This window comes from Ovis canadensis, chromosome 24 (assembly GCF_042477335.2).
Source record: "Ovis canadensis isolate MfBH-ARS-UI-01 breed Bighorn chromosome 24, ARS-UI_OviCan_v2, whole genome shotgun sequence".
Lineage (NCBI taxonomy): Eukaryota > Metazoa > Chordata > Mammalia > Artiodactyla > Bovidae > Ovis > Ovis canadensis.
In genome coordinates, this window is record NC_091268.1 from 16,787,488 (window position 1) to 16,800,002 (window position 12,515).

The 12,515-nt window shown below is 54.3% G+C and overlaps 3 protein-coding genes, 1 long non-coding RNA gene and 3 other non-coding genes across 7 annotated transcripts; 4 read left to right on the forward strand and 3 right to left on the reverse strand.

Annotated features, from left to right (window-relative positions):
- The first annotated feature begins 849 nt into the window (after nt 1–849).
- Nucleotides 850–3,418, forward strand: NDUFB10 (NADH:ubiquinone oxidoreductase subunit B10). The gene is made up of 4 exons (XM_069570525.1): nt 850–1,325; nt 2,548–2,686; nt 2,881–3,020; nt 3,258–3,418. The coding sequence occupies exons 1-4, from the start codon at nt 1,178–1,180 to the stop codon at nt 3,359–3,361; spliced, it is 531 nt and encodes a 176-aa protein (XP_069426626.1). The 5' UTR covers nt 850–1,177; the 3' UTR covers nt 3,362–3,418.
- A 188-nt stretch (nt 3,419–3,606) lies between these two features.
- Nucleotides 3,607–5,928, reverse strand: RPS2 (ribosomal protein S2). The gene is made up of 8 exons (XM_069570524.1): nt 5,751–5,928; nt 5,416–5,595; nt 5,243–5,332; nt 4,791–4,898; nt 4,362–4,535; nt 4,116–4,275; nt 3,804–3,895; nt 3,607–3,723 (listed from the first exon to the last, which is right to left on the reverse strand). The coding sequence occupies exons 2-8, from the start codon at nt 5,590–5,592 to the stop codon at nt 3,643–3,645; spliced, it is 882 nt and encodes a 293-aa protein (XP_069426625.1). The 5' UTR covers nt 5,593–5,595; nt 5,751–5,928; the 3' UTR covers nt 3,607–3,642.
- Nucleotides 3,962–4,089, reverse strand: LOC138429821 (small nucleolar RNA SNORA64/SNORA10 family). Its single transcript, XR_011252909.1, has one exon. It is a non-coding gene; the product is annotated as a small nucleolar RNA SNORA64/SNORA10 family (small nucleolar RNA).
- Nucleotides 4,605–4,738, reverse strand: LOC138429820 (small nucleolar RNA SNORA64/SNORA10 family). The gene has a single exon (XR_011252908.1). It is a non-coding gene; the product is annotated as a small nucleolar RNA SNORA64/SNORA10 family (small nucleolar RNA).
- LOC138429243 (uncharacterized) lies at nt 5,072–6,379 on the forward strand. Its single transcript, XR_011252751.1, has 2 exons — nt 5,072–5,997; nt 6,276–6,379. It is a non-coding gene; the product is annotated as an uncharacterized lncRNA (long non-coding RNA).
- Nucleotides 6,074–6,200, forward strand: LOC138429832 (small nucleolar RNA ACA64). Its single transcript, XR_011252920.1, has one exon. It is a non-coding gene; the product is annotated as a small nucleolar RNA ACA64 (small nucleolar RNA).
- A 744-nt stretch (nt 6,380–7,123) lies between the features above and the next one.
- On the forward strand, nt 7,124–11,366 carry RNF151 (ring finger protein 151). The gene is made up of 4 exons (XM_069571462.1): nt 7,124–7,165; nt 7,794–7,939; nt 8,239–8,335; nt 10,893–11,366. Exons 1-4 carry the CDS (start codon nt 7,124–7,126, stop codon nt 11,364–11,366), a joined length of 759 nt encoding a protein of 252 aa, XP_069427563.1.
- The last annotated feature ends 1,149 nt before the right edge of the window (nt 11,367–12,515 follow it).

The following is a 12,515-nucleotide window of genomic DNA, read 5'->3' on the forward strand; positions in this document are numbered from 1 at the left end:
CATGATCTCCAAGTCTGACTGTGGCAGGGTGGCAGCAGAAAGCCATCATCTGGGCTCTTTCCCTTAATGAAGTAGTGAACTCTGCTTTCTCTCATTCCTGTCATGGTGATGCCTCTGGCCCACCGCCGTTGGGTCCCCTGGTTCAGTCTGACATTGTAGTCCAGTGTTATGATTTGCTGACTCTGATAGTACTATGAGTTCATGATTTGAAGATCTGAGGATGCTGGGATTCTGGATTCTGTGTGTCCATAGAGTTAATGGCTTACCTCAGCCTGTGGGCAGGAAGTGACCAGCACCCATCCTCCCTGGTGCTAGCCAGTGGCTGTACCAGGTATGGAGATCACAGAGGGTAGCCAGCAAGGCCCTGGTCAGTGAAGCTGGCCTCAAGGGGACAACAGTGTGCTCAGGGCCAGGATGGAACTCTCAGAACCAGAAGAGAGTGCCCTGTATCCAGGGGAGGAGCCACTAGTGGGGGTGGAGGTGGGGGTAGATGGGGCAAAGCCTACACCCTGCGCTGCCTCAGGCAGCATCCCGTTCCCCCAGGCGTCCTGCAAGCTCACCAGCATCAGCCAGTCCATGAGAGGCCCTGGCAGAGACAGTGGGGCCCAGAGAGGGCTGTAGGGAACGGACAACCCAGGAAGGCTTCCTGGTAGAGTAGGATGTTTGGTAGTTTGCTTTGTTTGTTGACTTCACTCTTCTGGAACTGAGTTCGCCATCCTGGTGTGTTCACCATCCTGCTCCCTGCTGCACTTGGCACGTGCATCTGAAATGAGTGGTTTCCTTAATCCTTACTTAGACTACTTTTTTTTTTTTTAACTTAGACTTATTAAAGTGTCTCTCTGCTCCCAGAATTAAACTAGGGATCCTCTGTTTCCTTCACCGCTGACAGCAACGCCCAGCGCACGGCAGGCACTCCTCGCGTATGCGATAGCGCCGCGATCCCACGCGGGGGCGCTCGCGCCGGCCGCGAAGCGTCTCCGGAGAACCCGTAATCGTCCCGAGGCCACACTTGGGCAGTCCGGACAAACTACAAGTCCCATGGTGCCCCGCGGGCGCCGGCCGTCCTGCGCAAGCGCGGCCGCGCTCGGGTGTCCTCTGTGCGGGCGAGCTAGGCCGCAGGACCTGTGTGGAGGCCGGGCAGCGCGTCTGAGGGCTGAGCCCGCCGCGCGCCGCAGCCATGCCGGACAGCTGGGACAAGGACGTGTACCCGGAGCCCCCGCGCCGCACGCCGGCGCCCTCGCCTCAGACCTCGCTGCCCAACCCTATCACCTACCTTACGAAAGCCTTTGACCTCCTCGTGGACCGGCCGGTGACCCTCGTGAGAGGTACTAGCCCCGCCGGGCCCCCCGCCCCCGCCCCGGTCACTCAGCGCGGACCCCGCCGCACCCCAGGCCTCCTCGCCTCCCAGGACGGCCCCCGTCTACCCCCGCCCCGTACGGCCCCTGCCCCCTGGGGAGCGGTCCACGCACCCCTGGGCTCAGGCTTCTCACGTATTAGGGGCTGTTTGCGGACCGAAGTCATCTGCGTTCCGAGAGGCTTGTTAGACCCCACTCTCCCAGCGCGCTGGGCATCCCGCATTTTGCACATCCCGCAAAATGCACCGCATTTTGCAGGCGGTCCCGGAGGGCTGTTGCGGTGCAGAGGTGTTCTGGTGCCCCTTCGCAGGCCTACAAAATGGCCCTCCCACCGAGGTGTACTGTAACTTGCCTTCCGTGAGCTACCCAAATGCCGCCATCTCTGGTCCAAACCAGGTGAATGTTTTTTAAAGGCATTGTTTGGTCACCCAGCTCCGTGGGGTGCAGCACCCAGAGCACTGTGCCCTTAATCACTGGCGCCAGGTGATGCGTCCGTGCAGTTAATCCGTTCCTTCAACACCGAAACATTTGGGGTGCATAGCATGCTCTGGTGGCTCCTTTTTGGTGGAGGAACTAGATGCCTGCCCGCGCCAAGGTTTGGAATAAACAGGAGTAGCAGTTTTTCAGGAAGTGTTTTCTCTGTCTAGATAGGTGAGATCTCTCTCACTAGGTCCAGCTTGTTCATTTACGCATGGGGAAGTTGAGACCGAAGGTCAGTGGTGGCAGAACTGGGACTAGAGTCCTGCTGATGGCTCCCTGTCGGGGCCTCTTTGCCTCCACAGTGGAGTCCCCGTGCTCTGGGGAGGTGGGCCAGCAGGAGGGACTAGCAGGTGGGGGCTTACAGAGCACAGACTCTGAATCCTGCCATCTCAGAGCCTGGATGTCTTCTCTGAAAATGAAAAGGCCCTGCTGTATACAGGGTTGTTGTGGGGACAGGGTGAGATAAGGATGGTGCCTGCCTTATAGACCTCTCCATAAACTGCAGACGTCCACTTGTAGCCCAGTCCTTTCCAGGACTGGCTGCCAGCCCTCCCACACCTCTTTGGGAGTCCAGTTGCGTCTTTGTAAAACTGGGAACATTTGGGAAACCTGCCACTTCCACGGCTTACGAGAATACAAAGCTAAGAGCCCCTTCAGACTGTGACCTGTCCAAACCAGTAACCTTTTTGGGTCTGGGCTTTTCTCTTTGCAGAGTTTATTGAGCGGCAGCATGCCAAGAACAAATATTACTACTACCACCGTGAGTTCCGCCGCGTGCCGGACATCACAGAGTGCCACGAGAAGGACGTCTTGTGCATGTTTGAAGCAGAAATGCAGTGGAAAAGAGATTAGTAAGTCTCCCCCCTTGGGCTTGTTTAGTGAGAGCCCGGCACAATGAATGTACCCTGCTGGGGGCCATCATGCCCTTGGGAAGCTATGGGTGGAGAGGCCAGACCACAGGGCTCCCAAGCGCTGCCTTCATTTCACTCTCTCTCCGAACAGGGAAAGGAGTCCTTCTAGACCATCTTCCTTGTTTTCCTTTCAGCAAAGTTGATCAAGAAATCGTCAACATTATCCAGGAAAGGCTGAAGGCCTGTCAGCAGAGGGAAGGTGAGAGCCACAGGCAGAACTGTGCCAAGGAGCTGCAGCAGTTCACCCAGGTGGTCAAGGCCTACCAGGACCGCTGTGAGTGAGCCCTCCCCCTCAGCGGCCCCCAGGCCGTCCTGCCTCTCTCACCCAACCCTACTTCCAGTCTCCACATTGGCTGTGCTAAACACTTTACTAATTAGGCCAGTCTCTGGAGGGTAAAGAGTCACCCTACCTGTCTTGTCAGCTCAGTGACCTGCCTCCCTGCAAAGAGAAAAGGCAAGTTCCCCTCGTGACAGGAGTGACCCATAACTCCCCTCCCTATCTCTTTCCCAGACCACGACTTGGGAGCCCATTATTCTGCCAGGAAGTGCCTGGCAAAGCAGAAGCAGAGGATGCTGGCAGAGAGAAAAGCCACCAAAGAGGCTGCTGCTGCCTGAGGCAGCTGTGTCACCTTTGTCTGTCACTGTTGCTAAAATAAAGAGTAATAGAGCCTGTGCCTGTGCTGTTACCTTCAGCTCCCAGACACTTTTCATCTCACTGGTCCTACTTCCCGTCCAAATTCAGCCACCACTGAGCCTAAGTCCAGTGGCTTTCACTGCATTGGGCTTGGGTTCAAGCCCTGGTTGGGAAGGATCCCACAAGCCCCATAGCACAGCCAAAAAAATTTGACAAGACATAACTATAAACTGGTTTCATTCACTTTATTCCCTTTATAAAATTATGTGGTGGCTACAGCTGGGGCCTGCGTCCTCTGCACGGAGACTCTGGTGTGGGTCTTCACAAGATGGTCAGTGAATTCCTAGAAAAACAAGACACTTTTAGTTGTGCAGCTAGACAGAGTACTCCTCTGCTCTTCAACAGGGTAGGGGCGGGCGCTACCTGATATGGAGACTTGGTGAACACCGTCTCTTTCCAGAGGTCAGGGGTGAGGTAACTGTAGGTCTTGGAAATGGCATCAAAAGTGGCCTTGGCTGAAAAAGGGAAAACCGGAGAAGGTTGGTGAATTTACTCGAGATGAACCCCCAGATGGAGATAGAGGCTGTTGCACTCCTAGGAACAAACAGGCCACTGTGGGCCAGTCTGTCGTGCATTAGGAGGGCCTTTCTCTCTCTCTCCAAAATACGCCAACCACATACAGAACGTGGTTAAGCGGAGCTGAGAGAAGCTGGAGTTGGCTTGCGGGCCACCTACCGAAGTTGCCCAGGGTGGCAGTGCAGCCCCTGGCAGAAGTGTAGCAGTCGTCGATGCCGGCCATCATCAGCAGCTTCTTGGGCACAGGGGCGGAGACGATGCCGGTGCCTCTGGGGGCAGGGATGAGGCGCACCAGCACAGAGCCGCAGCGGCCAGTCACCTGGGGAGGGGTAGAGACATCAGGGGACGAGACAGGCAGCAGTCTACACCACCGCAAGCCCTGCTGTGCATGAGCATCCAGCCTACCTTGCAAGGAACCGTGTGGGGCTTGCCGATCTTGTTCCCCCAGTAGCCTCTTCGCACGGGGACGATGGACAGCTTGGCCAGGATGATGGCCCCACGGATGGCAGTGGCTACTTCCTTGGAGCACTTGACACCCAGACCGACATGTCCGTTGTAATCCCCAATAGCAACAAACGCCTGCAGAGAGACTGACATGGGTGGGGGGCCGGGGGCTGCCACAGCATCACTAACCACCCACCACACAGGGTCTGTTGCGCCCCTCAAGGCAAGACTGGCCACCAGGAGGCCAATCTGAGATCCCGAGGAGATCCTTCCTCTCTCTCCCCTTGACGAAAGTCACACGTGTGACAACAAGTGCAACCATGCAGAGCTGAGAGAGTCTCACGAAACCCTTGACAGAAACTGCCCAGGAAGGTATGATGATTGGGATACCTTGAACCTGGTCCGCTGGCCAGCACGGGTCTGCTTTTGCACAGGCATAATCTTCAAAACCTCATCCTTGAGGGATGCTCCCAGGAAAAAGTCAATAATCTCAGACTCCTGCAACAAATAAACTCCATTACAAAAAAAAAAAAAAAAAGAACACCTGAAGGGGAGTTCTAAGTGTTAGTTGCTTGTGTTGGAGTTTTTAGGACCTCATGGACTGTAGACCGCCAGGCTTCCCTTCTCATGGAGTTTTCCAAGAAATAATGAGTAGTCATTTCCTTCTCCAGGGGATCTTCCCAACAAAGGGATCAAACCCGGGTCTCCTGTACTCAAGATATTTTCTTTACCGTCTGGGCCACCAGGGAAAGTGAAGTCTAGAACCTCTAAACGTTTGGCCAACAAGAGATCCCCCTCGACTGCAGACCACGGCCCCATCCAAGATGAGGACCCGTGTTTACCTTGATGGGCAGAGAGAAAAGGTAGATCTCCTCCAGAGACTTGATCTTCATGTCCTTAACCAGGCGGCCCAGCTTGGTAACGGGGAGCCACTACGAGAAAAAGGCGCAGGTGACCAGGGCCTCCTCCCCGGTGCTGCCTAAGGGCCCGCCTCACGCGCGCAGCTCAGACCTACCTCCTTGTCCTCGGCCTTGCCTCCGCGAGCTCCGCGGCCTCTGCCCCGGCCGCGACCCCGGCCGCGACCCCGTCCCCGGACGCCACTACCGAAGCCTCCGCGGAAGCCACCGCGGCCTCCCATTCCGGGGCCCCCGGGGCCTCCGGGCCCTCCCGCAGCACCGGCGTCATCCGCCATTTGCTAAAAAAAGAAACAGTCGGTGAGCCCAGTCCTGGCATGTACAGCCGCCTCGGGCGCCCAGGCCGGGCTCCACAACGGAGCGCGGGCGCAGCATCCCGGGCCCCGTCCCATGGCGGCCCAGGCCCATCTGCGACAGCCACAGACAAACCACTCACGTGTTTTCACGAAGAAGAAGAGAGAGACAGCGCGCGACGGCGTCTTTATAAGGCGCCAAGGGTCGCGAGATCTCAGTTGCCCCGCCCCAATGGCGCTGCGCCAAGAGTATATAAAAGAGCCTGTGATTGGCTGCGTGGGGCCCCGCCTCCACCGAGCTCTGTGTGCACATGCGTGTCTGCGGCCCCAGAACTTGCGCGACCCATATAAGGGCTCGCGCCGGCGCCACTTTTTCTTTTCCGTCTGCAGGTAGGTTTGTTGCCGCGGTTCCGCTGCCTTCCTGCTGTTCGCGAAGGTGTTGGGGCGGGCGGTTTGGGAGATCGGCGTTGGTTGAAAATCACCTTCGGCTTTGACCACGGCCGCAGGTGAGATTCGGCGCCCAGAGCCACCGGAGGCCTTAGCTCACTGCCCGCTTCTCCATGTGGGGATGTGAAACCCAGGCCCCGACACCCGCCGCCCCTCCGGGCTCGGTTGCGGCCTCTGGCGTGTTTCGGATTCTGGTATCTAACCTCGTCTTCCACCCGCAGGACAGCTGGATCCTCAGAACCTGAGGCCAACGCCGCCAGGACCGTCGGGGGGCGGATAGGGGGGCTTTCCTTTCATCTTTCAATAAAGCTGTTGATTTAATTTATCCATGTGTGTGTGTGTTCTTGGTCCCCCCGTTATCAGACTGCAAATCGCATCTGTGGCTGCTCGGCCCGAGGTGTGCAGTGGAGATAACTTTGTGAGTCACCTCTCTTCCAGCCATCTCGGCTCTACTTTGAATGCCACACAGGGACAGAACCCGGTCTTGAAGGTTGGCAGGTGACTCCTAAGGTCCTACCCTCCAAAATCTTCTAGGATTTGATGAACTCTACACTCTGCCTTGCTTGATGGCTCAGATGGTAAAGAACCCACCTGCAGTGCAGGAGACCCGGCTTTGATCCCTGAGTCAGGAGGATCCCCTGGAGAAGGAAATGTCTACCCACTCAAGTATTCTTGACTGGAGAATCCCATGGACAGGGGAGCCTGGCGGGCTACAGTCGATGGGGTCTCAAAGAGTTGGACACGACTGAGCGATTTAAGCCTGGGCAAACACCCAGTGGCATGGAAACCAGTTCTCTTCTGTGCCTCCTATATGAGAATATGGTAGTTTCCCAAGTTGGAATTGGTTTACCCATCCATGCCTTTCCTCATAGGCATACCCAGGTGGTCAGAACAGGCTCTGGGAGGCTCTCCACATCCTAGGCCACTGCTTTGGTACCACAGAAATCAGGTCCTCATCCCTGGTCTGTACCCTGGAAATAACTGTGGGTCTGATCCCAAGAGGCCTGGTGATGGGTCAGTGTCTAAAGCTCCCGGAACTCTTGGGGACCTGCCACCAGGGCGGCAACACATGAGGAAGGAGAAACAAACCCTGCGCCTCAGCTGTGAGGAAGTATCCCCTGGAAGCTTGGTTCCAGCCTTAGTGCTGTTTGAAGGTCAACTGTCAGCCACCCTGAAGTCAGGGGTTCCAGAGACCTGTCCTGGCTATGAGCTGCCCTACCCCTGAGGCTCTTAAGGTGGGAGCAGAGCCAGGTGGTAGGTACCCTGGGCCAGGGCTGTGATTGGCCCGAGCTAGACAATGCTCCTGTGATGTCAGGCCTGCTCCTGCTATGAAATGGTGACTCCTGAGCCCTGGCTTCAGTGGAGCTGCCGTCCAGACACAGATCATGGTGAGCTCTTAGATTTGTGCCTAATTTCAGAGACCTGCCCAGGCTGGACCCCACTCCTCACTGAGATGATCTGCACAACGGGGTACAGGGCCCAAAATGGGACAAGGAGACCTTCCAGAGACCTCTGGCCTAGGTCTAACTCAAGGGCCCCGGCCAGCTTCTACAGCTGGGTCTGGTAGAAGTGGGGGATCTTAGGCCCCCTCACACTGGGTGCTGATCCAACCCTCCACTTGGGGTTCTTATGTGGCCCACCTCCCACCCAAAGCTTCCTGGAGTCCCTTTCTGGGCATGCGGAGTGGGGAGTCAGATCCTGGTCCCAGCCAGGCCCTGATGTAGGCTTGGCCTTTGCAGAGTGGCGGGTATGATCTCAACCTCTTCACCAGCCCTCCCGATTGCAACTTGCTGTGTTCTGTCTGCCATGGAGTTTTCAAGAGGCCGGTGAGGTTGCCGTGCAGCCACATCTTCTGCAAGAAATGCATCCTCCGGTGGCTAGCCAGGTGCTACTGGGCACCCAAGAGGCTCGGGGGCAAGGGCGGGGCTGCGGGGCCATTCCTAGGAAGAGAGGAAGGTCAGCCAAGAACTGGGTCATGGTGGCCATTAGGTTCAGGTGCCAAAACTCCTGGGACGCTAATATAGGAGCTGGGGCCCTATGGAATCTGCACCCTGGCCTCAGAGCTGAGTGCTCCCTATAAAGCCCTCTTATGCCTCTTCCAGCTATAGAGAAGGAAGGGCCACCAGGGGAGGCATGTTGCTGCCACCTCCACAACCAATCATCACCCCCACTCATGTCTCCTAGACAAAAGACCTGTCCATGCTGCAGGAAAGAGGTGAGACAGAGAAAGATGGTCCATGTGAATAATCTCCAGAAGATCATTGGCCGCTTGGAAGTCAGGGTAATTCAGAACACCCCCTCCCATCACCCTACCCTCCTCCCCTGTGCATGGGTTGGGGCAAAGCCAGCAGAGGGGTTGAAAAGAACCCCATTCTCAGAACTGAGGGTTTCTATTCCACCAATACACTGCTCCTCTTAGGGTTATCAAAACTGGCTGAATGTGAGTCACTTCTCTACAATATACTTGATGTGTGGTTTGGGGCAAGTTACCTAACTTTTCTGGGCTCCAAGAGCCCCAGCTGTAAAATGGGGATTATAAAGGATGGAGAGCCTGCTGTGGTGCCATTGCTCTCCAGCTTCATAGTTTTATAGATAGAGAAATTGAGATTACAAAAACAAACAACCAACCTTGGCTGGGGAGTGCCTTTTTGGTCTAGTGGTTAGGATTTGGCACTTTCACTGCCATCAGTTCAGTTCAGTCACTCAGTCATGTCCAACCCTGTGACCCCATGGACTGCAGCACACCAGGCCTCCCTGTCCATCACCAACTCCTGGAGTTTACTCAAACTCATGTCCATTAAGTCCGTGACGCTATCCAACCATCTCATCCTCTGTTGTCCCCTTCTCCCACCTTCAGTCTTTCCCAGCATCAGGGTCTTTTCAGGAGTCAGTTCTTTGCATCAGGTGGCCAAAGTATTGGAGTTTCAACTTCAGCTATCAGTCCTTCCAATGAATATTCAGGACTGATTTCCTTTATGATTGACTGGATCTCCCTGCAGCCCAAGGGGCTCTCAAGAGTCTTCTCCAACAGCACAGTTCAAAAGCATCAATTCTTTGGCACTCAGCTTTCTTTATAGTCCAACTCTCACATCCACACATGACCATTGGAAAAACCATAGCATTGACTAGACGGACCTTTGCTGGCAAAGTAATGTCTCTGCTGTCTAGGTTGGTCATAGCTTTTCTTCCAAGAAGCAAGCGTCTTTTAATTTCATGGCTGCAGTCACCATCTGCAGTGATTTTGGAGCTCAGGAAAATAAAGGCTCTCACTGTTTCCATTGTTTCCCCGTCTATTTGCCATGAAGTGATGGGACTGAATGCCATCATCTTAGTTTTCTGAATGTTGAGTTTTAAGCCAATTTTTTCACTCTCTCCTTTCACTTTCAATAAGAGGCTCTTCACTTTCTCCCATAAGGGTGCTGTCATCTGCATATCTGAGGTTACTGATATTGCTCCTGACAATCTTGATTCCAGCTTGTGCTTTATCCAGCCTGGTATTTTGCATGATACACTCTGCATAGCAGTTAAGTAAGCAGAGTGACAATATACAGCCTTGATGCACTCCTTTCCCAATTTGGAAAAGTCTGTTGTTTCATGTCCAGTTCTAACTGTTGCTTCTTGATGTGCATACAGATTTCTCAGGAGGCAGGTCAGGTGGTCTGGTATTCCCATCTCTTGAAGAATTTTCCACAGTTTGTTGTGATCCACACAGTCAAAGGCTTTGGCATACTCAATAAAGCAGATGTTTTTCTGGAACTCTTGCTTTTTCGATGATCCAATGGATGCTGGCAATTTGATCTCTGGTTCCTCTTCCTTTTCTAAATCCAGCTTGAACATCTGGAGGTTCACAGTTCATGTACTGTTAAAGCCTGGCTTTCAGAATTTTGAGCATTACTTTACTAACGTGTGAGATGAGTGCAATTTTGCGGTAGTTTGAGCATTCTTTGGCATTGCCTTTTCTGGTCCTGTGGCCACTGCTGAGTTTTCCAAATTTGCTGACATATTGAGTGCAGCACTTTAACAGCATCATCTTTTAGGATTTGAAATACCTCAACTGGAATTCCATCACCTCCACTAGCTTTGTTCACAGTGATGCTTCCTAAGGCCCCACTTGACTTTGCATTCCAGGATGTCTGGCTCTAGGGGAGTGATCACACCATCGTGGCTATCTTACAAATAGCTGAGAAAAGAAAAGAAGCTAAAGGCAAAGGAGAAAAGGAAAGATATACACATTTGTATGCAGAGTTCCAAAGAATAGCAAGGAGAGATAAGAAAGCCTTCAGTGATCAAGGCAAAGAAATAGAGGAAAACAATAGAATGGGAAAGACTAGCGATCTCTTCAAGAAAATTAGAGATACCAAGGGAACATTTCATGCAAAGATGGGCTCAATAAAGGACAGAAATGGTATGGACCTAACAGAAGCAGACGATATTAAGAAGAGGTGGCAAGAATACAAAAAAACTATACAAAAAAGATCTTCATGACTCAGATAACCACGATGGTGTGATCATTCACTGCTATATCCTGGGTTCAATTCCAAGAAAAAAAGAAGAAAAAAAGCCTGGCGTACATACAACCCACTAGACCAAGCCAACGATGTAACTCCCTGTTCTCTAAACCTCCTGTCCCCACTCCTCTGAGATCTAGACTTTTCCTACCTTCAAGCATTGGCTACAGTTTCCCTCTCTCCACCACATCATTGGTAGCCTAAGAGCCTGGGCGGCTGCCAGTTCAGTGTTTCCTGGTCAGTGAAACCTCATGGATGGGGGATTCTTGGGGGTGGCTGGCGCTGTCCCATACCTGGTCTGGCTCACACGATGCTCTCCTCCACCCCCAGTGCAGGAACGCCGAGGCTGGCTGCCAGGTGACGTGCCCCCTGGCCCACCGCAAGGGACACCAGGACTCATGCCCCTTCGAGCTGACGGTCTGCCCCAATGAAGGCTGCATGTCGCGGGTGCCTCGTGGGGCCCTGGCCGAGCACAGGCAGAACTGCCAGCACGGTGCCCATCATCGCTGCTCCCTGGGCTGCGGGGCCACCCTGGGCCCAGCCGAGCGGGCAAACCACAACTGCTACCGGGAGCTGCGAGAGGCCTGGTGCCAGCGCCAGCGACGCAGCCGGACCTTGGTGCTCTGCCTGCTGCGGCACATGCGCAAAATGCACCGGACCACCGGCATCATCCGCCGGCAGCTGGCGGACTTCCTGGAGGAAGATGACCCCCTGCTTATGGGTGCCCCGCAAGAGGCTGAGGCCATCCCAGAAGGCAGCGTTGGGGTTGAGGTGTGGGGGCCCCAGGGCCAAGCTACCTTGTAAATAGACGGTAAATAAATGCAGAGCCCAGGCCTGGCCGCCTCACTACCGCTGTGCTTGCTGACCTCACCTCGCCTCCTCCAGGAACTACTCCTCTCAGGGGAAATACGGAGAAGGCAACGGCAACCCACTCCAGTACTCTTGCCTGGAAAATCCCATGAATGGAGGAGCCTGGTAGGCTGCAGTCCATGGGGTCGCGAAGTCGGACACGACTGAGCGACTTCCCTTTCACTTTTCACTTTCATGCATTGGAGAAGGAAATGGCAACCCACTCCAGTGTTCTTGCCTGGAGAATCCCAGGGATGGGGGAGCCTGGTGGGCTGCCATCTGTGGGGTCGCACAGAGTCGGACACGACTGAAGCGACTTAGCAGCAGCAGCAGGGGAAATAGGCACCTTAGCTTTTCCCATGGACCTCTCCAAGTTCTTTCCCACCAGTTCCTCACACTGACTTTTCCCCTCGGCTCTCTGCCTGATTTTTTCTCACTCGATTGTCTCTTCTGCAGAGGTTTTCCCTGACCATCCTTTCCCAGTCCTCCTTCCCAGTTAGCTTCTTCCAATCTGTTTCCTGGCTTTGCAGCCAGTAGCACAAACAGCTCAAACCCCTGAAGTCAAAGTACAAGCCAACTGCTCACAGTGATTCCCGAGGATCCCTCCTTATCTTGTTTCTTCCTTATATTCTCCTTCCTACTCACTCCCTGCAGCCACACCGGCTTGTTTCTAAATGCCAGGCTTCTGCACTGCCTGTTCCTCAGTCTGAAGCACTGTACCCCCAGATAATCAGAGGGCTCCCTGCTTCACCAACCTCGGGCTTTGCTCGCGGTTCACCTTTACAAGGAAGCCTCCTTCATCGCCCAGTTTAAAGCTGCGCCCCCTGCACTCCACTCCATCCTCACCCTGCTACATTCTTTCCAGGTCACTAACCACTTAACAAGGGCCCTTCCTCTGCCCAGCCTTCACCTCACTAGCACGGTATCTTCTCTGGTGTCTCCTAAGTGCCTAGAACAGAGAACGTGCTCAATCAATATTCGAACGACTCCGAAATCGCCCGATTTACTACCAGGAGGAGAAGGGGACAGAGGATGAGATGGTTGGATGGCATCACCGACTCGATGCACATGACTCTGAGCAAACTCCGGGAGTTGGTGAAGCTG